This window comes from Curcuma longa, chromosome 15 (genome assembly GCF_044706935.1).
Source record: "Curcuma longa cultivar G26 ecotype Majalengka, Jawa Barat chromosome 15, ITB_CL_G26_1.1, whole genome shotgun sequence".
Classification (NCBI taxonomy): domain Eukaryota; kingdom Viridiplantae; phylum Streptophyta; class Magnoliopsida; order Zingiberales; family Zingiberaceae; genus Curcuma; species Curcuma longa.
The window spans coordinates 4,725,891-4,748,663 of record NC_133875.1 but is presented as its reverse complement, the minus strand read 5'-3'; the positions used below and the strand labels follow the sequence as shown (position 1 = coordinate 4,748,663).

The window sequence follows — 22,773 nt, the reverse complement described above, 5'->3', positions numbered from 1 at the left end:
CGCCAGCCTTCTCCGATCCCGAAGCGAGAGAAAAAGATGGCGGCGGCTTCGCCCCTCTGCTTTCCTGGCCGTCCATCGCGTTACGATAAAACCAAAGAAAACGGCGCATACCAACAAACAACATCACCCCGTTACGTGCCGGATTTATGTATCGTACCGGAATAACGAGAATGCGGTATCTGTTTTATCTCTAATTTTTAAATTCATTTTTATATATTTATATATAAATTAGTGATACTTATTAGTCTTTACTCTCTAATGACACTGAGATTAAACGTATAGAGAATAGAATAAACTAAAGAGTAAACAAATAGATTATCACTAATCATTCGGATTAAAGCATAGTGAAAGTAGCAAAGGCAAGTTGGTTCACAGGCCAGCAACAATCTAATGCTAAATTAGAATCTTGAGATCAACACATAGCTTCACTTTCTCTTCTTTGCCGGTGGCTGCGGAAGCTCCTCGTCCTCTTCGTCGTCTTCCTCGTCCTCATCGTCCTCTTCCTGTTCCTCGTCATCATCGTCGTCATCGTCATTATCGTCTTCGTCGTCCTCTTCTTCGCTTCCGCCTTCCCCATTGGCCTCTGGATCATCTTTTTCGTCTCCGTTGTCATTGTCATCCCCGGAAGGATCACCTTCGCCTCCATTGTCCTCCTGATCTTCACCGTCTTGGTCGTCCTCATCCCCGTTGTCTTCCTCGTCGGATTCTCCGTCATCCTTATTCTCCGGTACAGATTCATGCTTGCTCTTTTGAAGTGCCCTTCAAACAAAAAGAGAGGGAAAACAAAACATGAGGATGGATCGATCATCCTACTGCTTTAAGCTTAAGGTCACAGTATCTTACCTGTAAATTGCATCAGAACCTTCAACAAGCTGGCAAGTTTGGCTTGATGCAGAGCCAATCTGAAACAATAAAAGTATATAAACATGGAATTCATTTAGTATTTGAACAAACAATTTGATCTATTTCGAAGATGAACTGCTTGTATCGAACAGTGTATATAAATTGAAAGAAGATCTTGTATTTTACGCCTCACATAACTGCGAGCAGAGTCGCCAAAATAAACATCAACCACAATCTGCATTCGGAATTCCTGTGACGAAAAGGCATTGTGTTCTAACAATCGAGAGCATCAAGCAAGTGAAAAGGTTTCCTTCTTCACCCTTTTCTAATGCTTGACAGACTTAATAAACTAGAGCATAACATTCTTCGCAGAAGAGTAAACAGGGTAAAGAACATAAATATCATGCATGGAAGGTTAACTTCCATGATCTAATATCTTGTTTGCGAAACAGTTAAGAATAAATCTTACACTAGGCCTAAATCCTCACCGATCCTAACCTTTATTGTCAAATATGTTTACTCATCGTGGAGCCTGATAGGATGAATTTTCTTTTCTCATAGCTTTTCCTCTAACAAACAATTTGAGCACCGATTACAATCTGACAAATACACTTGAAACTTGCCATCTATAGAAAACATCAAGCAAAATAAGTGACGTTAGATTTTCCGGTGAGTGAGCCTGTCGATGTGTATATACATTTTTTTTTCTTTTGCCGTATCATATTTGGTAATGTCTTCAAGTACTTTTTTTTCCTTTTTTGCAGATAAAAAACTAAAAACTAGGCATAGTGTTGATCAAAAACACATCACATGTAAAAATAACTCTTAGCCACAAGCATGGAGCCAATTGAAGTAGAACTTATGTCATAAGAACTAGAGATCCGTATGATCTGGACACAGTTAATTCAACCTTCCTTCATAATATTAAGAACATCTGAAAAATCAAGCCTGTGACAAACATATGTTAATTCACAAATCACCAGAAAGTTTGTCCATAAGAGTAATGATGCCATTCTTATTTTTTCACACTGGATGGTGTATCTAGCATAAAAAAAAATTCAAGCTTGCAGTTCATGAAATATAAATTATGCAGGATCGAGTAAAAAACACTAGATGCTAATCGAAGATAAGAAATTGTTGACTTGTAAACAAAGGAGAATGGAAGGTTTTAGTCCTGGAGGACATTCACAAACTGCATAAATTAATTTCATTCCAAAAGCCAAAGATAAATGAACGACTGTGAAAGCAGTGCAGCTAGAGACTCAAGATAAGTAATCAGCAATAGTTCAAACATAGCTCTACTTTGGCAAGAACTTCAAATGCAGTTGCAACGGAGTTTCATATCCATTTCTGGTGAACAACCAAATTTAAAAGCGAACGAAAGCGTAGATCGAACAATGAAGCAGATAAGAAAGCTACAAAAGGAAAAACTCGAAAACACCCATGCAGCAGGGTCCGAAACGACAAAGAGTCACTCCATGACAAAAGAATATCTCCAAATTCTCAACTTTTAGCAGTCGCCATGAAATTAATAGCAAAGGAAATTGGAAGAAGGACATCAAGCTGAAGAAAAGCCCTCTTTGTTTTTTACCGCCAGAAGAAGCGAAAGGAGAGTCTTTTCCGCGACCAAAGCAGCCTCGGCGACGAACAACTCCACTACGGAGCAGAAAGCAGCTCTGCTGCTCTGGGTTCGGCAGAACACCTCCATCTCTACAAAATACACACCAAACCCCTTCAAAAAAAGGATGAGAAATAGAAGCCTACAACTGCAGCCCTCTATCGCAGCAAAGCACAAACCGAGAAGCGAAGAATCCCGCGAGGCCGAGGAAGGAGCAGAGAGACGCCTCCGATCCGATGCTGCCGCGCAAGATCTCCGAGGCTCCTTCGAGGATTAGGGTTTTAGGATATGTTGGGAGCCATGATCCTGTTCAAGCCGTCGAACCAAATGGTGGCAAATTGACGTCAGATCTCTCGGGCTTTATAAAATCGAACGGATATTATCGGTATGTAAGGATATCTATTCACCGATTGGTTGGAGAAGATCCAACTGTACTTTAGGGGTTTGGTTGGGGCCTCACTGATAGATTGGGTTCGTTAAAAGTGTCGGCCGCTTCCTATTCCTGGTGATAAATAATAGATTTGCAGATAAAAATCTACTACTTTTTTTAGCAATTCATTTTATTTTCCCCCAAAATAAAAATAAATCCACTTAATTTATTGGTATTTTATCTACATTTTCATTTATTTTTTAAATATGTTTTTTCTTAAAAGATGGAATCCATTAATCTCAGTGATTCTACATAGTTGATCTCATAATCATATAAAAAAAATAAATTGAAAACTATAGTTAGTCATCTACCGAAAAAGACTGTGCATTGTAATAATCGATGACATTAATTTGATCCTTCCAGTTTGTGAGGATTTGATACACTTTTAAACATCAAAAACAAAAATTTGTTTAAAGATAATTTCCCATGTTTCTGCAATCTTCTCTATCAATCTTTTCAGATAATCAACATCTAAATCATAGAACAATAACTAAAAGCTCCTTTCTTTGTTTTGGAGAAAGAAAAACAAATGACAAAACTTCTTTTGCATCAGTGAAAAAACACTACAAAAAATGATTTAAAAACAAAGAGATAAGAAAAAGCTAATGATGCTTGGATTTGTGATCTCCTGGCCCATAATAATCTTCATGAATTGTAGGCATTCTTCCACCATTTCCTCCATTATTAATCCCTGAACAGTTCTTCATGTTCTGTCTGCAAAGAACCAATGCAGCTCCACTTCCTCTCGTCCTCAAACCTGCTTTAACCTGCAATTAATCCATTTAAAAACACAGATTAAACTTCATTTCAATCTTTAACATACAAATTAAATATTCTTTATCAGATTACCTCTGCACTTCGATGGAACACCTGCTTGTCAGATCCTTTATAATCTTTGTTTTCCAACTTGATTCCTGAGGAAATAACACTTCAGTGATCAATTTATTCGAACCCAACAGAAAGAGAAAACAAAAAATATAAGAATCTTCATTAATTCACCTTGGGTTTTCCATGTAAGCACTAGTAGAATGAAGATAGAAGCCATGGTGCAAGAAGAACACTTCATTGCCTCTCAAAAGCTAGAGAAGGAGAGAAGAACAAGTTGAAACCTAGTGATGTTGACAAAGACTATTTATGCTTTATACAAACACTTCATGTCGAAAGTTGTTCTAGTAAACAAATAAACAAACAATTACTGATCTCATATTATTAGTTTAGTTGCATTGTCTCAAGGTTTATGTCTCCACAAATTGTGGGCAGTGTTCAAGCTTCTAGTTCTTGATGCACTAACAAGTACATGAAGTATATATAGGTTTAAAACTTATTTCTCTTGATTTTTTATCACCAAATCATGGGCACAATGATGCCTAAAAGTTTCACAAAAGGAGCAAAGCTTGATGGGGCTCAAGCTCTCATGTTAGTGAAAAGTTGGTGAATGAAGCCAAATTTCATATTTTGTGGAAGGTTGTCCTCTCTTTGTTGGGCAATGGGGGAGACCATAAATTAATAATTAATAATGATAATAAATATATAAATATATAAATATACATATCTATAAGATAAATAAATGGGAGTGGAAACAATATGTTGGCCATCAATGGTTACATGTGATAATTTATGAGGGAGAAGGAGGGTTGAGAATTTATTATTTCACTTTTAAAATTAAATCAAATTTCAAGACATTAGGAAAATGTTTTGATAATGAATTTTTTTGAGTAATGACAAACTGATAATTAAGTTTAATTTTTTAAATGTATATAAAATTATTTTAAATAAAAGATAAATATTATATATATATATATATATGATAAAAATAAAAATTTAAATAAATAATTAATTATTCATATTTGATAAAATATCAATAGATATTTAAAAATTATATACATGTATCAAATATATTATGATATATTCTTTGTCGATCACGATAAAATATCTAACCTTCATTCCTGGTCACAAAACTCATGTTATCTTTGCTACAAGTCAAAAGTCATCGCAAGGAGCAAATCTATCAATCAATTTTGTTTGAAATTGATCGATGGATTTAAAAAATTTAAATTAAAATAAATATATTTTTTGAAAATCTCCTAATATACTTATATATGCTTAGGATTTAAATTTGATAGCATAAACTAAAAATAGTGAATTAAATCGAGAGTATATCTCTAATATTTACTTTACTAATTTAAAAATTTATCATTCTCAATTTACATTATTAAATTTATATATGAAGATATAAATATATTAAGAATGGTATAAAACTGACTGATAAACTTACATCATTTAACAATTTAAAATTTTAATATTTTTAAATTAAAAAATGCTCAAAATTGATCAGTGATATTAATTAGTGATAAATTATATTGAGTTTTTATAAGTTTAAAATTTTATTATTCTTAATTTATATTATTAAATTCAAATACAAATGCATAAATATATTAAGAAAGTTTCTAGAAGTACATTAATTTTAATTTTAAATAATTTAAATGGGCGTTGAGAGAAAGTAGGGTATTTTATAAATATATTATGAAAGTTAGGTAAGTGATTTGGATAATATCTCACGTGGTTCAGTAAATACCGAATTTAAAATCTAGATTGGATTGAACCGGGCCGGATTGGGCTGAACCTGTTGTATCCTCGGTCCGGGCTCTTTTGCTAATCACCCCGTGAAATAATTACGAGCAATGTAAAAAGCGAAATTAAATAAAATAAAGGACAAAAATATAAATAAATCAAACTCCTCACAGTTCCCGAAACCCCTCAAGCACAAATCTCGAGGATAAAAGTAAAAAAATAGAAACCGTATCCGACGGCCCAAAATACGCGACAGTCTCCCCCCACGTGACAACCCTACTCTCACGTGTTTGTTCTTCTATTATTTCTATTTCATCAAGCAGCACCCACATTTGTACCCAACTTAGGATTGATGGGTTTTGTCGGACCCGTTATGGCCCAGCGTTGGGGGAGTTTTCAAACGGGTTTTGACGCCTGCTCGCTTCTCTCTCTCTCCTTCCATGGCGGAGGCTGAAAAGGAGTCTGCAGCGGTAGAGCAGAGAGCAGATAAAGCACGAGTCAGAGGCACCAATCCGTGAAAAGAACCGATGAGAGAGGGAGAAAGGTCTTGAATTGTCATTAAAAATTCCACCTTTCTTCTTCTTCTTCTTCTTCTTCTTCCTCCTCCTCTTTGTTTATTGTTCCTTGCTCACAGTCTTCCGCTGTTGTAGCACAGTCGAGCACCTTTCCTTTTTTGCGTCTTTCTTGCTTTTTTGCTCGCGGTTGATCACCATCGCCGTTATCTTGCTGCTGTTCCTGCCAAAGCCGATCCTTGTTTGCTCGTTGTGTCCGTGTTCATGGGAGGGAGGTGATGGGGAAGAGGTAGGAGGGAGGGACGAAAGCTGCGATGGATGATTCCTGGCTCGCCAAATGCGTGGTCTCGTCGCCGCAGATGTCACCATTGCTTGCTACGGAGCCGGGTTCTCAGGCGCCGCACTTAACGCAGGCGCCTGCGCCGGCGTCCGCGGCTCAGGTATCTGGCGTGCTGTGCGTCGGCATGCTCTGTTTTTCCGGTTTAGGATTGTTGGGTTCTGTCATTTTATTTGGTCGTATTAGTAGCTAGAATACAAAGGTCAAATATTTTCCCAATTTGGGCGTTGAAGGATGTTTTTTCTTCACGGGGTTGGGGTTTTAGAGGTGAATCGTACAATGCATGCTTCATTTATAGCTATTTGGTGGTGCTTGCTTGGCATTACCAAATGTCTTTTGTTCTTTTTGTTTGATACTTCGACGCACATGCTTTCTTGGCAAGTACACTCTAAGTCTTACTGCCTTATGTTTTCCTTAACCGATGTTACCAAGAGCCTTAGGGTCGGCACTAGTGTGAGCCTAAGTACTCGGTATTTTGATTAATATCAGTGTTTGGAGTCGTATTGGAATGTTATTCGGATGAGGCAAATGAAGACCCAATATCTATCTTGCTATGCATGGAGACATCAGTTATTTACTTGACATATGTTTGGTAAAAGGATAGGTATTCAATGCCTACGCTACGGCATTGTGCTTAGTGAGACATTCACATAATAACTCAAATGTATTATAGAGTTTTCCATTCATATGGGAAGACATGGTCCCAATAATGTTAACAGGGATATCAAAGCATTGCCTCATAAATCATGCATCTAAATAATGTGAATCACTTGTTCGAAGCCTCATGTCCTTTTCTAAGAATAGTGGACCATGATTTTACTTAAATAAATTTGTATTGTTGTTTTGAATTAGTACAGAAGGATTTGTTAGCATTTTTCTCCACTGTTTCGACAATGGTAGAGATGAAAGGGTTATGATTTCTTTCTACTATGAGGAATTATATGGATCTCACATGCCACATTCTGGTGCACTGTGGTGAATAAGTTGCTAAAACAACGTATTTATCAGCGAGGCTTCTGTATTTGCATGCTACTATTTGGATAGACTAATGCAATTGCATGTATGTGTAAGTGCAGCAACTTTGCAAAACATGAATAATCTTTCTGGTTGAGGTAATAGCTACAGTTTGACATTACATATATTGCATGTTAATTTATGCAAGTGTTCTTGAACGTCCATGCACCCCATTGCTGCTAAAGGTTGGCACCTGATGGGTGATGGCTCACTGTTTAGTATGCTGTGAACTTATCAATAAAGAAAAAAATATAGATTGGAGTGTTTGCATATGCTGAGTTTAATAAGATTTCAGGTGCTGGTGCACTGACTGGTTATTGTTTGGAGGCTTTCAGCTTAGACCAATATTGAAATTTCAATTCATGTCAATGGAATAATAGTTTTATTGAACAATTGCCTCATTCAGGTTCACAAGAACACAAGGCACCATTTCCATTCTTTCATTAGACAGGAGGCGGTTTTGAACGATCATGCAAGAGTTCAAGAGACTGCAACCGTTAGTAATTTAAACTTAGGCTACAGATTGGGGAAGACAGAGCTGGGTAATTCATTTCTTGCTCTGTTATCTGATGAATTCTCACATTTGCCTCATTCAAGAATGGACATAGCTAAGATTCATATCAACAATGATAAGGTCCTAACTGGCACTGGCTGTGTGGTCCCTTCAATAAATATTCCACCTCTACCAGAAAACCATGGCAATGGTTCCCTGGGAAATTGGAATGAGCATTCTTCTTTTGTTGGCTCTAGGACAGCAACAAATCCTGCTTCCACCAAAGTCCCTTTTCTCCACAACAATGTTCGACTAGTGGGCAATTCTCATCATGTGAGGGACTATGTGGAAGTAGCTCCTTGTCAATCCTCTCAGTCCAACAATACAGGGACTGCCGTTGCTCCATGGGATGAACTATGTAATTCAGGCAGGTCAGCAAATGCAGACAAAAACTCAAAGGATATTCATGCCTCAAGGATTATTTCATTTGATGCCAAGTCTCCTATTTCTCATAATAATTCTTCTTATCTTAGAGGGCGCCCTCTTGTCTTCTGTAGAAGTACTGGTCAGTCTACTACTTGCTCTCCATATGCAAATATGCTCCATATTTTTGTTTAACTTCATGTACATCTCTAATCTTGCCAACAACAAGCTTTGTGGCGTATTCATTTCTAGGTTATGTTTATTTTGAATGATTTGATAATGACATGTCAAGTTGGGCTATTATTTGTTTGCTTTTTTGCTGACCTTATTCCGTTTTGCAGTAGGAGAATTATTTATGGGTGATGCAGGACTTCTTGGAGTTATATGCTTTTGTCATAACTCCCATATGTCTGTTCCCAAATTTTGTGAGGTAGTATAAAGACCTGAGATCTCATGATTGCTCTCATGTTGGATCTTTCTTTTGTCTTTCACATGGGAATTGGGAAACATTGTCTTCTTCCCATGTTTTTGTTGCAGCATTCAGGATCGCCTTCAATGAATCCCGGCGAGGCTGTCTATTTGGAGAATGGAATGAACATATCACATTGGTGCAAGCAACATTTAGGGGTAACTAGCATTTCCACATAATCCTCTAATTGTAATGACAAATCACTGACATGGTGTTTTCAACCATTCAATGAAAAATTTAGATCTACTTTCACTAAATTAGATCTACTTTCACATGGTGTTTTCAACATGTTTTGTTTTCACTAAATATCTAAACTTCCGTTGCTAATCCATGTGTGCATTTGGATTGATGTAAGGATTCTGCTGAAAGTGACAGATCTACTTTCTACGCTGAATAAAAATTCCAACACACCGAGAATGGGGGCTTCATTGATCCAACAAATCTTAGTACTGTTTATGATGGACTGACCTAGATGGGAGTTGAGCTCCTTAATGATCCCCACCTTGATTGGGTTGAATAAAAAATTTGCCAATTGGATCATTATTTAAGAACCAGCTAACTTCATAGATTGAAACTGCAAAAAATTGCTATGATCATTTTGACTTGGTTGATCATGTCGTAAATTGACTTAGGTTGCTAATTGATTGTTTTTCTCTTATATATTATGTATGAGGATGTCAAAAAGATCTATAAGATTTGACATCCTATCTACACCCCCACAATAGAACTGGAGCAAGGCGAGGCAACAAAAAGAATGAAAATATAAACATAAACCTTTGAATTATTATGATCACACTCCTTATGGAGCAGCAAAAATAGGTACAGACATTCTAGGCAAACAGTTTAAATATTATGTTTCTGAGGTATCAAAGTAAGCAGGACCAAACAAGATGGGGCTGAGTCATGAAATTGCTGTTTCAAGTTATGGGAATGGAGACATAAGATTCATGTAGTGGACTTCAAATAGTTGGGACAAGTTGACAATATTATAATGTAGTGTGACTAATGAACTAATAATCCATAGCTTGCTTTGGTCATTATCTGGTTTGATTTTAATAACTATGATCTCATTTACTGCTGTGTTTCAAGTAATAAGGTTCTGATTTCATGCTTTTCACTTGCATAAGCATGCTTTATGTTTCTCTTCTTCATTTTACCAACATTTCTTGCTTCTAGCAATGTGCAGGAGCACAATCTAATCTAACATATATTGTTGTTGTTAGTCCGGTAATTGTAATCAGGCCTTTGAAAGGCAAGGTAAGGCTGCGTAATCCTTTCCCCGGAGAAGACTGGCATGTGGATGGCATGTGGATGGGAAATTTGTTGTATACTTCACGTATGAACAAAGAATTGCAGATTACTTGGTTCTTAGGTTCCATAACTCTACATATCACTCATAACATCATCATATTCATCATCTAGCATTTTGTCCCAACTATTCGGGGTTGACTGCACGAATCTTATCCTTCTTCCATTAAGCTCTATGCAAGGCTATGCCAATGGCAAGTTACACCCACATCCTTCGTCTATGTTCTTACATCATTGGCATTGGCTAGTTTCTTGTATGGACTTCTGGCTCCTTACCCTGCTTCGGACTGGAAGCAGTGATAAACAAAAAAGCTGCCTTTTCTAGATCTCTTTTATTGCACAAATTTATATTATCATACTTCTTTTTTTCTTCTTCTGTGCTTCAGATTATGGCACCAGATGAAATTATTGGAAGGGAGTGGTCAGGTGGTTCTGCAACAGTAGATGTTTCGGTTGGTTCTAAGGCCAGTTATGCTCCAATATTGTTGAACAATAATGTGGCAATTAGTAATATCAAGTCATTTGGTGGGTCCTGGAGACCAGCAAAACCTTTGAATAACTCTATTCCTAGCTCTCCATATATAAAGGTGAGATATACCATGCAGGACAAATCAATAAACAAGGAACATGACAATGCGTGCCTGAGCTATAATTTTCATGGTACTAAAAATTGCCAAAAGAAGATTCCCAGTTCAGTGCCAGCTAGCATGCCTAATACAATGAAGAAACAGCCCATGAATACTCCGAAGCAACCTCCTATTAGTGTTGGTCTTGAAAAAGTTCACTCGACTTTATTTAAGGGTAAAGAAATTGTTGTTCAACAATTGAATACTTCTGATGGCATTTATACTGGAAAACATACTTCTTGTATGCCCTTAGCATCTTCCTGGACCAATGGAACAGTGAGGCATGATGATGGCGTTGACAATCCCAACTCCTCTGCTGTAGCACCTCTGGCTGATATTGATGGTGCTTCGAACATCGAATTGAGGCTTGGCCAACCGTCTGAGAAATACAGTGCCTTTGCAGGGTCACTTGGATCGTCTGTGCTACAAATTGTACCAGCATATGACTCGGTGAAGCCACAACCACATCAGCAACTAAAGGAACGATGTAAGTTGAATTGGAAACACTACATTTTCTTTTGTTATTTTTTACTAGTACTTGATTTATTGGATGGTTTTATCAAGGTGTTTCTCATGCAGCTGCTAAAATCTGGACTGCAAATCAAACCAGGAAAGATCTCCATTTCTCACCTTCTGTGGCATCTCCTTACAATAAAGGATCCACACAGCATACAGCTAGACCTTTTAATACTCGTAATCATTTTGACTCTGAAGGTCTCACTCGTGATGCAAACATGAATCCCCTGATTTCTTTGTTTCTATCACACCTTGAAGGGAATAGCACATCTTCATCTCTGGATAACTTATTCAATGGTAGCGAGCACTTATCATCTAAGATGCCTAACAATGTTTGCAATTCTGTAGGAGACTCTGCTCATGGCACTAGAAGTGTATGCAATGCCAGTACAGTGAATTTCCCCAATAAATTGGATGAAGGAAAGAATATTCTCACTGTTGAGAGTGACACAATAAAGTCTGACTTCATGGCACAAAAACAAAATGAGGTCACAAGTACTAGAGAGATTTCTGTGCCTTTTAATAGCAAATGCTGCCAAAACAGCATCCTTGGAAACAGTAAGGACTTTTCTTTCTATTTGGACAATCAATCTAACATGCTGCAGAAACAAGTTGTTGGAAACACCAAGCAGCAAGAGAAAACCACTTTTCTCTCAAACAAGGAGTGTGATGATCCTGTGGAACGTGGAGTTTTAGTTCCAATTCCTTGTGGATCATTGGGTACGGATTTGTTGAAATCGGACCATCTAATGTCTTCTACAACCCTTTGTTCTTTGGAAACAAGCAAAAATATTTTTGCTACAACCAAGCATTTGATGGATGCCAAATCAAAAAATTCTGCTTTTCGGCGTGTGGTTGAATTTTCAACCCAAGAAAGTTCAAATGCTGCTAAAACAAACTTGCAACATCATCAATTGTGTTGTCTGTCATCATCCAAACTTGAAAGTTGTAAGGATGAACTTGCAGTTCAGACAGACTTAAGGGAAGGATCTTACTGCAAAACTCATCTCAATGGCTCTAAAGTTGTTAGACACTCATGCCCAAGCTGCCGATCTGCCATTGGCATGGATATATTTTCTGGTCATCCTTGTCATACAGGTCTGTCTTTTGTGTACTTCCTCACTTGACTCGGAATTATTATCAGTCTTCTTATTGTGATGAGTGTATAGGTTCAACTAGATCCTGCAATTGCTCGTGTTCGACACAAAGAACACTGCTTAAATCTGAACAATGCTGCAAAAGATTTTCAAATTGCTGCAATTATGATGTGGATGAACAACCTTGTCTGAGGTGATCAGACTTACTGATGTGTGTTTCTATTTGTTTTTATCACATAACTCTTGAAATGTGCTGGCTCTTTCAATGTCATCATTCCTGTTTATTACTGTCATGTATACTTCTTATTACATGTTGCATATGGTGAACTCTTTTGAACACATTGTTAATCAATAGTTTTTCTTGCCCGCAAATGGTTGGTTTCAACAGTGTCCTTTGATCCTTATCTTATTAATTGTATTTTGCTCATAGTATTAGTCTATGTATAGATGTTTATGCTTATTTTTTCCAACTCTTGATCACTACCTCAGACTGGGGAGGCTGTCAAATAATTGTTTTCCTGGTGATCATAAACATGAAATGTTCAATCACAGAGAACATACTTCTTGCTCATCTGGACATTGCTGCACTTCTGTGTTTCCATATTGCTTTCATGGTTTCTATACTTCAGGGGGTAATAGTACCTCTAAAGCCTTAAGTGAGCAGGAGGCTTGCAGACAAGTTAACATAACACATACCACTGGAGATAATGACAGCAACTATTTGTTACCAGAGTGCAAGAGAATTCGTCTAACTCATTGTGATTGTTCTAAGAATAATAGCAGCCCTCAAAATGATCAACAAACTGTCTTTTGGAGGGATGTTCCAAAGAAGACTTTTGCCCATGCTGGTGCTTCTCATGACAAGTTTGCAGAGGCATTGAAAAGCACAAAAAATGTTAGTGATCAGGTTCCCAATTATGCTGCTGAGTTCAACAAAGCTCATCTAAATTCCCATGTAACAAAAACACCACAGATGTCTAATATGTCGTCTGGATCCTCTGCTCCTGTCTTAACTCAAGTTTCAGTTGAAGTTAATAATTCAACTCCCTGTATTAGAACTTCAACAATGATGCATGATTTAGTGGTTGATGAAGGATCAGGGAATGAGAAATGTGGATCATCTGATGTAGTCGTCAGAGATGGCAATGAAGGCTTTAATACAGTTGACAAGGTGAATGTAGCTAAATCTAGGTTTGATTGCTTGGCAAGCTATTCGTCCATTAATCCTATTGATGAACTGCATTTGAAGATTCCATATAAATCCAAGAAAGTCAAGTGTATCAATGAAGAATTGGTGAAAAAAGACAATGTGAAGTATCGACGCAAGCTTGAAATGACACCTAAAACTGCTGCAAACAAATCTGAGGACTATAATCCATCATTTGATCCTTCTGGTGGCCCTGAAATACTGAACAATGTTAGGCATTTAGAAAATGATAGTTCTCGATCCCAAGAAATTGAAGTTTCCAAACCTGGTTGTGTGATGCCAAGAACAAATGCTTCTCATGGGTCTGCTGCAATTATCAAGAGAAAGCGTTCAATTTTATCCTTCAACAAACACAAGGAAAGAATTGGTTACCAAGATAGAGTGCCAAAGGATGATGACAAGCAGTTACAAAATGATGATATCTCACTTAAAAGACTCCAGAGTGCTGGAGAAAAGATGAAACAAGGGCTTGTTGCATGTTCAAAACATGAAAGTCGTAGTGGTACTGCAAAGCCACTTAAATTCATGTCACTAAATTGTATTGCAAATATTTCAAGCAAGACTAGTGTACCTAAGAAGAGCAAGCCTGTTGTATGTGGAAATTCAGGTATCATTTCTGGTGGTGGAACTGATGATGATCAAAAGCCTGCAAAAATAATTTCCTTGGCTTCAATACTAAAAAGGGCTAGAAAGTGCAGCCTTCCTGAAACCTCTGATACAGGCCAGCACAGTGAACTATTGTCCTGTAACTTATTATGTGAGAAAGATGCATTGACTTGTTTTTCTGAGGATGTGAAAAACCCTGCAATCTTTCATAGATTAGAAGAAAGTTGTGAACGCTTAAGAAAGAATGGTGAAGACTTGAACTCACCATCAACTGCAAAGGCATTCCATTCTGGAAATAACACAAGCGTAAGATGTCGTTTGCATTCTGTGCAATCAATATCTAACTTACGGTGCAAGGGTATTTGTACATGCAGTCCTAGCAAACTTGCTGCAAAATCTAGGCATCGTGCAAAGAGCACCTGCTTATCAGCTACGGAGATTAATGAATGCTCAAAATTGACCATGGCAAAGGATCAGCTCAATTGTTCCCCTTCAGCTACTTGTGGTAATAGTTTAGTGTGTGATGTTACACATACATTTCCTAGGTGTTTGTATATTCTCATCTGTTCAAAAAATTGTGTGTATTTATCTTTTATTTATTCTAATTTACTGAAGATAAAGGCCTCTTATTTGACACTAGTTTCTTCTTCCTTTTCATGTCTTTTTTCCTTAATTTGAAGGTTGCAAATTTTTTTGTAGGATTGGAAGATCAAGATAATGAATTACATCAGCAGAAGATTTTAGAACCTGCATTGCCAACAACTATTGGTTCTTTTCCCTATCCTAAGAACAATCAAGATCATGCTGGCAAGCTGTCTCAAGTAAGCAGAAGGTAGGCAATCACTTTAAATTTCAATTAGAAACAATGATGTTTGTTGGAGCTTTTCATATCAGCCTTCTCTGTTAATTCTCTCTCTAACAATGAGTTGTTACATAGTAGCTGCAGTCTCTTAAATCCAGATGCATTTTGTTGTGTCTGTGGAAGCTCTAACCAAGGTGACACCAATCAATTGTTAGAGTGTCATGACTGCTTGATTAAGGTACATGGCATGGAAATTTAATCTTCATGTTTGTTTTTCTTATTTAATTATTTACTCATCCCTTGGATTGACATACATTTGTGTAGGTGCACCAAGCCTGCTATGGTGTTTCAAAAATTCCCAAAGGTAATTGGTGTTGTCGTCCATGCAAGTGCAACTCCCAAGACATAGTAAGTGACAAGCCTGCTGTTTCTGAGCATGCTAGTATTTTCGTCTTTATTAATCCTCACTGAGCATGGTGTTTGTAAACTTTGATTTAAGCTCTTCATTTGTGTTTGATGTGTGAAAATACAGCTTACGTTCCTACAAGAAAATGCCATTTAGATAATTGTGAAAAGGAAGAAAACCAAGTTGATTTGATCACATTGTGTATTTGTGTTTATGATATTTGTGGGATAAGCTTTCATACAGAATCTAATTTTAAATTGATGATCTAATTGCATGAGTCTGATTCTGTCTCATCTTGTGATGCATCAACTAATTTAGGAAAACTTTAGCAATTCCTACTCCAGAATTTGACAAGAAAAGGTCAACCCACCAAATGCACACATGCAACAAAATTCAATGATTTCAGTTTCTAATTTTGTTATTTAATCATCTAAAACCTAACCTGATGGATAGAACAGAACAAATTCTTACTAATTAGCCAGTGGCTTAGGTAGGTTAATCTGTACTACAGTACAAAATAATTAATCAATAAACCATCAGCAACCATAGTATTGATCATATACTCGTTCCCTTGACATGCCTCGTGTCCTCGACTTACTACGAATGTCACAACTTGTTCCATGATGCTGAACATTGCTCATCAATGTGATTGTGGAAAACCATGCATATTACATATTCTAAGTTTATCATAGATCATAATGCTTGTGTTTCTTCATGATCAATTGAAAGAAATCCTATCCATATTCATTATCATAATTCAATCTTTATAATTTGTCATAAACAGGTTTGTGTTTTGTGTGGATACGGTGATGGAGCCATGACAAGGGCAGTAAAATGTCAGAATATTATCAAGAGTTTATTGAAGGCATGGAAAGTTGGTAAAGGATCCTATTCTGTGAAGAGCATTCCTTCTGAACATGCAGAGGTCGTTTCTCTCAATCCTGATTCTGCAGATGAAGCATCTAACTTCAACAACTGTGGTTCAGTTGGTGAGACTTATACCGCTGAAAGCAAATGTAGAATGTCAGGAAAATATCCGGCTTTTAACAGCATAATTTCTGGATTATTGGATCCATCTCTTACACAGTGGGTGCATATGGTTTGCGCACTTTGGACACCTGGTACAAGATGTCCAAATGTTGACACAATGAATACTTTTGATGTGTCTGGTGCTTTACCTGCTAAGAAAAATGTAGTAAGTTATTATTACTTGTATAGGGACTATGACAGCCAGTTCATTATTATGAATAATCATTATTTGGTGAGTTTATCATAATAAACATCAAGGATGACTTATTTGTGCTGTTGTCAAATATTTTGCAGGTTTGTTCATTGTGTAAACGTCCAGGAGGTTCAAGCATAGAGTGCAGAGTTTCAAGTTGCTCTGTCCCATTTCATCCTTGGTGTGCACATCAGAAGGTTTACCTACTTGTACTAGTTCCTTCTGTATTAGCAAATTAATCTGGACTAAACTTCTTATCGTCTTTTTGAAATATTATTTGTTTGTGCATAGCGAAATTGCATTTGTTGCAGAATCTGATGATTCACTTGACACCCCTGTTTTCTTTTTCATGTCAATGAAGCAATTTGTGCTTTAGAATGGTTGAGAAGTTTATATACTCCACTGAACTATTTATTTATTTTTTACTTTATTAGATGTGTTTTATGCATGATTCAGTTCAATGTTCTGGTCAGTGTAAGGAAACAACACATTAAAAATAATGTATCAAAGATGAGAATGGTGAAACAGGTTTGTGAGGTTGCAGGAAAAGGTAAGGAAGGAAAGTTCTTACCTGGAAGCAGTAGTTGGAGTTCTGACTGATGTGAAAAAAACAGGAGAGAAGATAGTTTAACATTAAAGGTGTGAGGTGTGGAGGCACACCGACAAAAACTACTTAACATCAAGGTTTAAAATCTCGTTTTGAGCCAATGTAGCAATCCTCAGCCTTAGTGACATGTATCGATGCTGGTTACTATGTCTGTGTCAAGTCCTAACAGTGGCAACAGTGAGGAAAAGAGAGGAATGGAGAAGGAAGCATCCTCTTCCCCTCAAAGCCTCCCTTCTGCCAGATAATGCCTTTTCTCACTATAAGGCTTCTAACATGGAGTAATCTCTGTGAGTTCTGTGTGCCTTCTTTCAGATCGAATCCACCATCCATTGACAGGTTTCTTGTGTAGCCCTGTAGATCTTGGTTGTTGGCAATACTCATGCCGAGCTCTCCAACCGCCATCTTCGTCTATTGTGCAGAAGTACCAGCAGGCAAGGGTGTGAGGTGTATGGCTTCTACCCTGAAAAACCTAAGACAATGCAGCAATCTCTTGATGCTGCAAGATCTGGAGTCAATTCCAGCATCTGCTTGCAACTCATTTCACTTTTGGTGTCTCGGCCAGTTCTGCTTGTCGATCAGCTGGTGAAACGAGAATGTTTCATCCTTGCTGACCAAATAGAATAGATTTTCAAACCTTGCTCAACTCAGTTAAAAGGGACAAAATATACTAAGGAAATAGTTGGAACTTACTGTTTGTTTATTGTTGTATTCTGATGTAATCCCGACTAAAGAGTCTTGTGAAAAGGATAGACACTGAAAAAGAAAAGTAGCTTTGAGTGTCGAAATCTAAATTATCCTTGATTTCGATCCATCTTGTTTTTATCTCTCACAATCAGCTGATTTTTTTGCTAGACTACTTGGATTCTTGTTGTTTCTTACTATTTGCCAACTCCTATTTAATTCATAGGGTTTGCTACAAAGTGAAATTGAAGGCGATGATGATGAAAAAGTTGGCTTTTACGGGAGATGCTTGCATCACGCAATGCCCAATAATTCTCATCTTGATAATCATGTTGTGGATCCCCAACAACACCTGATAAAGGAAGAATGCTCGTGCGCTCGCACCGAAGTAAGTCTAGTGGTTTATTGATTACGAATTTGTTTTACCTCTTGAATCAATTTGTTGAGTCATTAAGCTTCGAAACAGGGTGTCAGAGGTCGGAAAAGGGAGAGAACACACCAGCCTAATCTCCAAGGACCAGGTAAAGATGGCGTATGCATCGTTTCCCAGGAGCAGATAAATGCATGGCTTCATATTAATGGTCAGAAGTGCCGTGCAAGAGGTTTAACAAAGCCATCAGGTTCAGATGTCGAGAATGACTACCGGGTAGGCTTCATATGAGCTTCCTGTCCATAGAAAGCAGTGTACATTGTGTTTCCATGTTTACTCTCTTGCTAGTAAGTTATACTAAACTGTTCTAGCACAAGTAGTTTAATGTAACTTTTAGGTACAGCATGCCACCAAATCCATTCACCTATCTTCTATATGATCATCGAAACATTTAGTCTCATTACAGATTTCAGGCTGTGCGCCTAATATCGTGTCTCCGAATATCGAAGTGTTGAATCAAGATTTCTTTTTAGTTAGCATTTTTGAAACATCTTAGTGTTTCTGCTTGCCAGAAGGAATACATTCTATACAAGCAGTTAAAGAGATGGAAGCATTTGGTTGTTTACAAATCAGGAATTCATGCGCTCGGTCTGTACACATCGCAGTTTATTCCTCGCGGAGCCATGGTAAGTAGTGTCTTAACTCTATTTTGCCCTTTGCTCGATCAAAGGTGAAAGTAGCATCACACATCTCTTGACATTCCTAGGTAGTTGAATATATCGGTGAGATTGTCGGGCTACGAGTAGCCGACAAGCGAGAGGTTGAGTATCAATCAGGTAGAAGAATTCAATACAAGAGTGCTTGCTATTTCTTTAGGATTGATAAGGAACACATCATTGATGCCACACGCAAAGGCGGGATTGCCCGATTTGTCAACCATTCTTGCCTGGTAATAGACCTTGTTCCAAGGCCGGTTCTTCTTTCGTTTACTCATGAAATTTTGATCCTTTCTGTGTTGTTCTTTTTACACAATTGTTGATGATTCAGCCAAACTGTGTCGCGAAAGTAATCACAGTCAGGAATGAGAAGAAGGTAGCTGTGATTTGAACTAAACTATAAATACTCCTTATGTTTGATCTAACTAATGGTGATCCTTCTTACAGGTGGTTTTCTTCGCGGAGCGGGACATAAACCCCGGCGAGGAGATTACTTATGACTACCACTTCAACAGCGAAGATGAAGGCGAGAAAATTCCATGTTTCTGCAATTCAAAAAATTGCAGACGGTACCTGAACTAAGACTTCTATACCTAAAAACTGTCATTGCTCCAGATTGATAATTTGAATATGTGAATTGTAACATGTAAATAGTTTCCTTGCTACCAAGGACATGTTCTCTATGAACTTGTAATATATGATTTCACTGCCTTTTTTGTGATGATACGGTTCCTTCAGTTGTGTTCACAATAAGCAATTGAAAATCCTTGGCATCTGAAAGAACAAAACAGAACAGAAGTTGGATGATCATTTCATTAATGAAGAGAAGAAGAAATTGTGTTCAAAATCTTATAAATGTAGAATAAATTGCAGCCGTGCAGTTTAGCTTAGCTACCATTTGCTCATCCTAAATATGAAATGCTAGAATTAGCAGAGTATTGTTAGTGATTTGGTGCTTCATGAGCCCAAGCTCGACTATTTACATTTTGTTTTCGTGCCTAGCAATCAGGTAAGGGGACGTTGAGGTCTGGTAATGAAACCGAAGCTTTGCGCCCGGGTGGGGAAGATGATGCAGTGGGGGGAGAAGGAACTGCAATCTTTGGAAGCTCTGCTCGCAACTGCAAGAGGAAAGTAGTGCTTCAGTTGATTTCTTAATGTATAATTTGCGTATAAAAGTGAGGTAGAATTGTAGAAATAAGCTTAGATACCCTCATTGAGTACTTCAAAGGACTATCATGGTACAATGAAAAGGCAATCTATAAAAATTGTTGTATCCCTATAAAAGAAAAAATAGACCTAAAAGAATAGGGTGGTTTTTGATGATCATATTATGATTCTTGAATATTCTGAGAAGATAACAGATTTAGATTATTGCAGGGTTGTTAATATATTTTGGTATGTAGATTGCCATCAACCAAATCATCAACATAATGTGATTTTTCCACTGAAAAAAAATATTTTGCTGAGGTCAAAGCAGAAGGGCCCTACTAATGAAAAATTTGAAGTCAAATGAAAATCAAGGTCCCCTCTCCCATATTGTACCAAAATATTTTTCTTTGGTCAAGCTATACTATTAGATACTTGATAAATAATATTTTGTATCACAATTACATCACAATTGACCTAGATGATACGGAACATTCAAAGATGAGAATAAATTATCAAAATGAAAATATGACAAATTTTCACTTAATCAAACTGCCTCACTAAACAGCTTGACAAATATCATTTTTTTTACCCAAATAAAAAACTTGAAAGGGGGCATAGATTGTGTGTTTCTGAAGAAAAGAGGTCTATACATAAAAAACTAGCATCTTGTACTTTGGTTTTGGAGGTAGTATGGAATCTAGGGCCCGGATAGTGATTCCCTTTGAAAAACACAAGACATCCTCACTGTTTTTCTCCAGATTTTTGTGGGGTAAGATTCTTTGGAAAAAGGTTAAGTTGACCCCTAGAGTTCAATTTTTAAAATTTTAGCTATTATCAATCCTACAGTTTCAATAGTAGCTCGCATAAATAAGTCTTAATAAATAGTGGCATGCAGGGAGAAGAGAGGGGCACCTGCTTCAGTTTGTGATTATGGGCGCGCAATTCGTCGGCGGTCCTCCGCGCGTCTTCTATCTCCTGCTTCGCAATCATCCATGAATCACATGTTACAAATTAGTGGCGAAGAATCAAACAGACAATATTGACTACGTTCGACCAATTGAAATAAAATCAACCTCGCGAAGCTTCGTCCTTTCTTCGAGCAGCGTCCGCTCCACCGCTTGCAGCTCCAGCTTCGTCTGCTCACCAACCCAAAGCACAAAGTAACTCACTCGCCGAGCTAAGAACAAGCTTAATATCGAATTCTAAATGTCTTTTGATTGAAGGCCACAGAAACAGGCCCACATTTGGGGATTCCGTGAGGCATGTATCGATGCATGCCCCGATCACAGAACAGGTGCATTAAAAAAAGTCGTCTCTTTTCTTTTCTGTCAGAGGAAAGAGAATATACCATCTTCCTCGCCGCTGGCCGTCTGATGGGGGCGGAGGCCGGGATCGACGGAGCAGCCACAACCTGAGAGAAAAGAGGAGCGTCAGAGTTGTTGAAGTCGACAGCCAGCGCCATGGCCGAAGGGGATCCAATGCATTCAAATGCACTCATAATCATTATTACTTGCAAGATAAGGCAGCAAAGAAAGCGAGCCCACTGCTCCTCCCATCCCAGTTGGCAGCGGGGTTGCAGATTAAAATCGCAATAAATGAAACACAATTCTTTAAAAAAAATCAAAATTTTTGGAAAAAACCAAAAGAAAATTGTATAGAAATGGTGGAATCTGTAACTACCCATGATGCGCGGCATGCGCCAGCCACACCGCAGGCGACACCGCCCTCGAAATAAATTAATCCACGTTTTTCTGCTACGACTACGGCACGGAAGAACTCACCTTCGACGATTACCATCACACCTAAATTATTCGGATGCACTGCTTCATCCAATGGAAATGCAGGTACGTGTCGAAATAACAAAGAAGAATATCGCGTCAGAAAAACATGGAAAGGTCAGAAAGGTCACGAGCGGAATGAATCAACTTTTTTTTTATAATAGGAAAACCTAAAAATCGATCTAAAATTATCCAAATGCTTTCGAGGATTGAGAGTTCCAAATCCTAGTTTACGATGAGTGGGTGGTTCAATCTGTTCTTGAAAACCCTCGAAATTCGATATGAAATTTTGTTTCGCCAAATTGGGCAAAAATGCTACACTTTCTTTGTTATCTACCTCGATGCGGTTATTTTCGTCATATGGAACAAGGGACGAGAAAAGGGAGCGGTTGTGATGGGGAAGCAGTGCTCACCTCGATGCGGCAGGCTTCGGTGGCAAGGGAGGGAGATCTCGACACCACCTCGGGCTTCTCGGCTGAGCTCGCCGACGCGCTGCGACACAGATCGAGAGGCGACTGCGGGCTCGGCCTCCTCTGCATCACCGCCGGCTCTTCCTCCAGCGGCGCCTCCGCGATCCGCGGGAGCCGCATCACCCTCGACCTCTTGGTTCGCCTCCCCCACTCCGGCACCTTCTCGGCTTCGGAGGTTGTCGGATCCGAGTCCTCGTCGGCCTCCGCCTCCAGCTCGGGGCGGCGCCGGCGAAAGCTCAGGAGGACCTCAGCGGGGAGATGGGGGTCCAGAAGGGATTTGCCGACCCAATCGCCGGGGTCCTCAGAGGACGAAGTGGCGGCGGCGCTGGCGGAGGCGGCCATGGTGGCGTGGGAGGTTGGAGTAGGGATGAGGACCGTGAGAGAGGAAGATCAAATGGCGTGCGCTTATCGTGGGAAGCGTATATATATAGAGAGAGGAGATACTTGCGGGCGGAAATAATTATTTTGTAAAAAATAAATAAAAATAAAAACAAGCGGAAAA

General features: G+C 38.3%; 3 protein-coding genes across 3 annotated transcripts; 1 reads left to right on the top strand and 2 right to left on the bottom strand.

Moving 5' to 3' along the window:
* Window positions 1-291: 291 nt before the first annotated feature.
* LOC141846653 (uncharacterized) lies at window positions 292-2,773 on the bottom strand. Its single transcript, XM_074734694.1, has 4 exons — window positions 2,641-2,773; window positions 2,435-2,553; window positions 844-902; window positions 292-759 (listed from the first exon to the last, which is right to left on the bottom strand). The coding sequence occupies exons 2-4, from the start codon at window positions 2,549-2,551 to the stop codon at window positions 426-428; spliced, it is 510 nt and encodes a 169-aa protein (XP_074590795.1). The 5' UTR covers window positions 2,552-2,553; window positions 2,641-2,773; the 3' UTR covers window positions 292-425.
* Window positions 2,774-6,288: 3,515 nt separating this feature from the next.
* On the top strand, window positions 6,289-19,611 carry LOC141845890 (uncharacterized). The gene is made up of 19 exons (XM_074733894.1): window positions 6,289-6,414; window positions 7,732-8,383; window positions 8,583-8,671; window positions 8,779-8,868; window positions 10,405-11,131; window positions 11,224-12,258; window positions 12,330-12,450; window positions 12,747-14,575; window positions 14,770-14,902; window positions 15,008-15,110; window positions 15,197-15,280; window positions 16,063-16,473; window positions 16,602-16,697; window positions 18,015-18,176; window positions 18,255-18,434; window positions 18,731-18,844; window positions 18,925-19,107; window positions 19,206-19,250; window positions 19,322-19,611. Exons 1-19 carry the CDS (start codon window positions 6,289-6,291, stop codon window positions 19,454-19,456), a joined length of 6,315 nt encoding a protein of 2,104 aa, XP_074589995.1. The 3' UTR covers window positions 19,457-19,611.
* Window positions 19,612-19,719: 108 nt separating this feature from the next.
* LOC141845765 (uncharacterized) lies at window positions 19,720-22,619 on the bottom strand. Its single transcript, XM_074733765.1, has 5 exons — window positions 22,215-22,619; window positions 21,372-21,434; window positions 21,097-21,159; window positions 20,936-20,998; window positions 19,720-19,992 (listed from the first exon to the last, which is right to left on the bottom strand). The coding sequence occupies exons 1-5, from the start codon at window positions 22,611-22,613 to the stop codon at window positions 19,873-19,875; spliced, it is 708 nt and encodes a 235-aa protein (XP_074589866.1). The 5' UTR covers window positions 22,614-22,619; the 3' UTR covers window positions 19,720-19,872.
* Between the last annotated feature and the right edge of the window lie 154 nt (window positions 22,620-22,773).

Coding starts and splice junctions, on each gene's coding strand:
- LOC141846653 (XM_074734694.1), bottom strand. CDS start 2,551: ATGGAGGTGTTCTGCCGAACCCAGAGCAGCAGAGCTGCTTTCTGCTCC. Junction 903..2,434: donor TCCTTTCGCTTCTTCTGGCG/GTAAAAAACAAA, acceptor TTATTGTTTCAG/ATTGGCTCTGCATCAAGCCA. Junction 760..843: donor GGTTCTGATGCAATTTACAG/GTAAGATACTGT, acceptor TTTTGTTTGAAG/GGCACTTCAAAAGAGCAAGC.
- LOC141845765 (XM_074733765.1), bottom strand. CDS start 22,613: ATGGCCGCCTCCGCCAGCGCCGCCGCCACTTCGTCCTCTGAGGACCCC. Junction 21,435..22,214: donor CCGAAGCCTGCCGCATCGAG/GTGAGCACTGCT, acceptor CTTTTCTCTCAG/GTTGTGGCTGCTCCGTCGAT. Junction 20,999..21,096: donor AAAGGACGAAGCTTCGCGAG/GTTGATTTTATT, acceptor ATTGCGAAGCAG/GAGATAGAAGACGCGCGGAG.
- LOC141845890 (XM_074733894.1), top strand. CDS start 6,289: ATGGATGATTCCTGGCTCGCCAAATGCGTGGTCTCGTCGCCGCAGATG. Junction 6,415..7,731: donor CGCCGGCGTCCGCGGCTCAG/GTATCTGGCGTG, acceptor TGCCTCATTCAG/GTTCACAAGAACACAAGGCA. Junction 19,251..19,321: donor CAGTCAGGAATGAGAAGAAG/GTAGCTGTGATT, acceptor TCCTTCTTACAG/GTGGTTTTCTTCGCGGAGCG.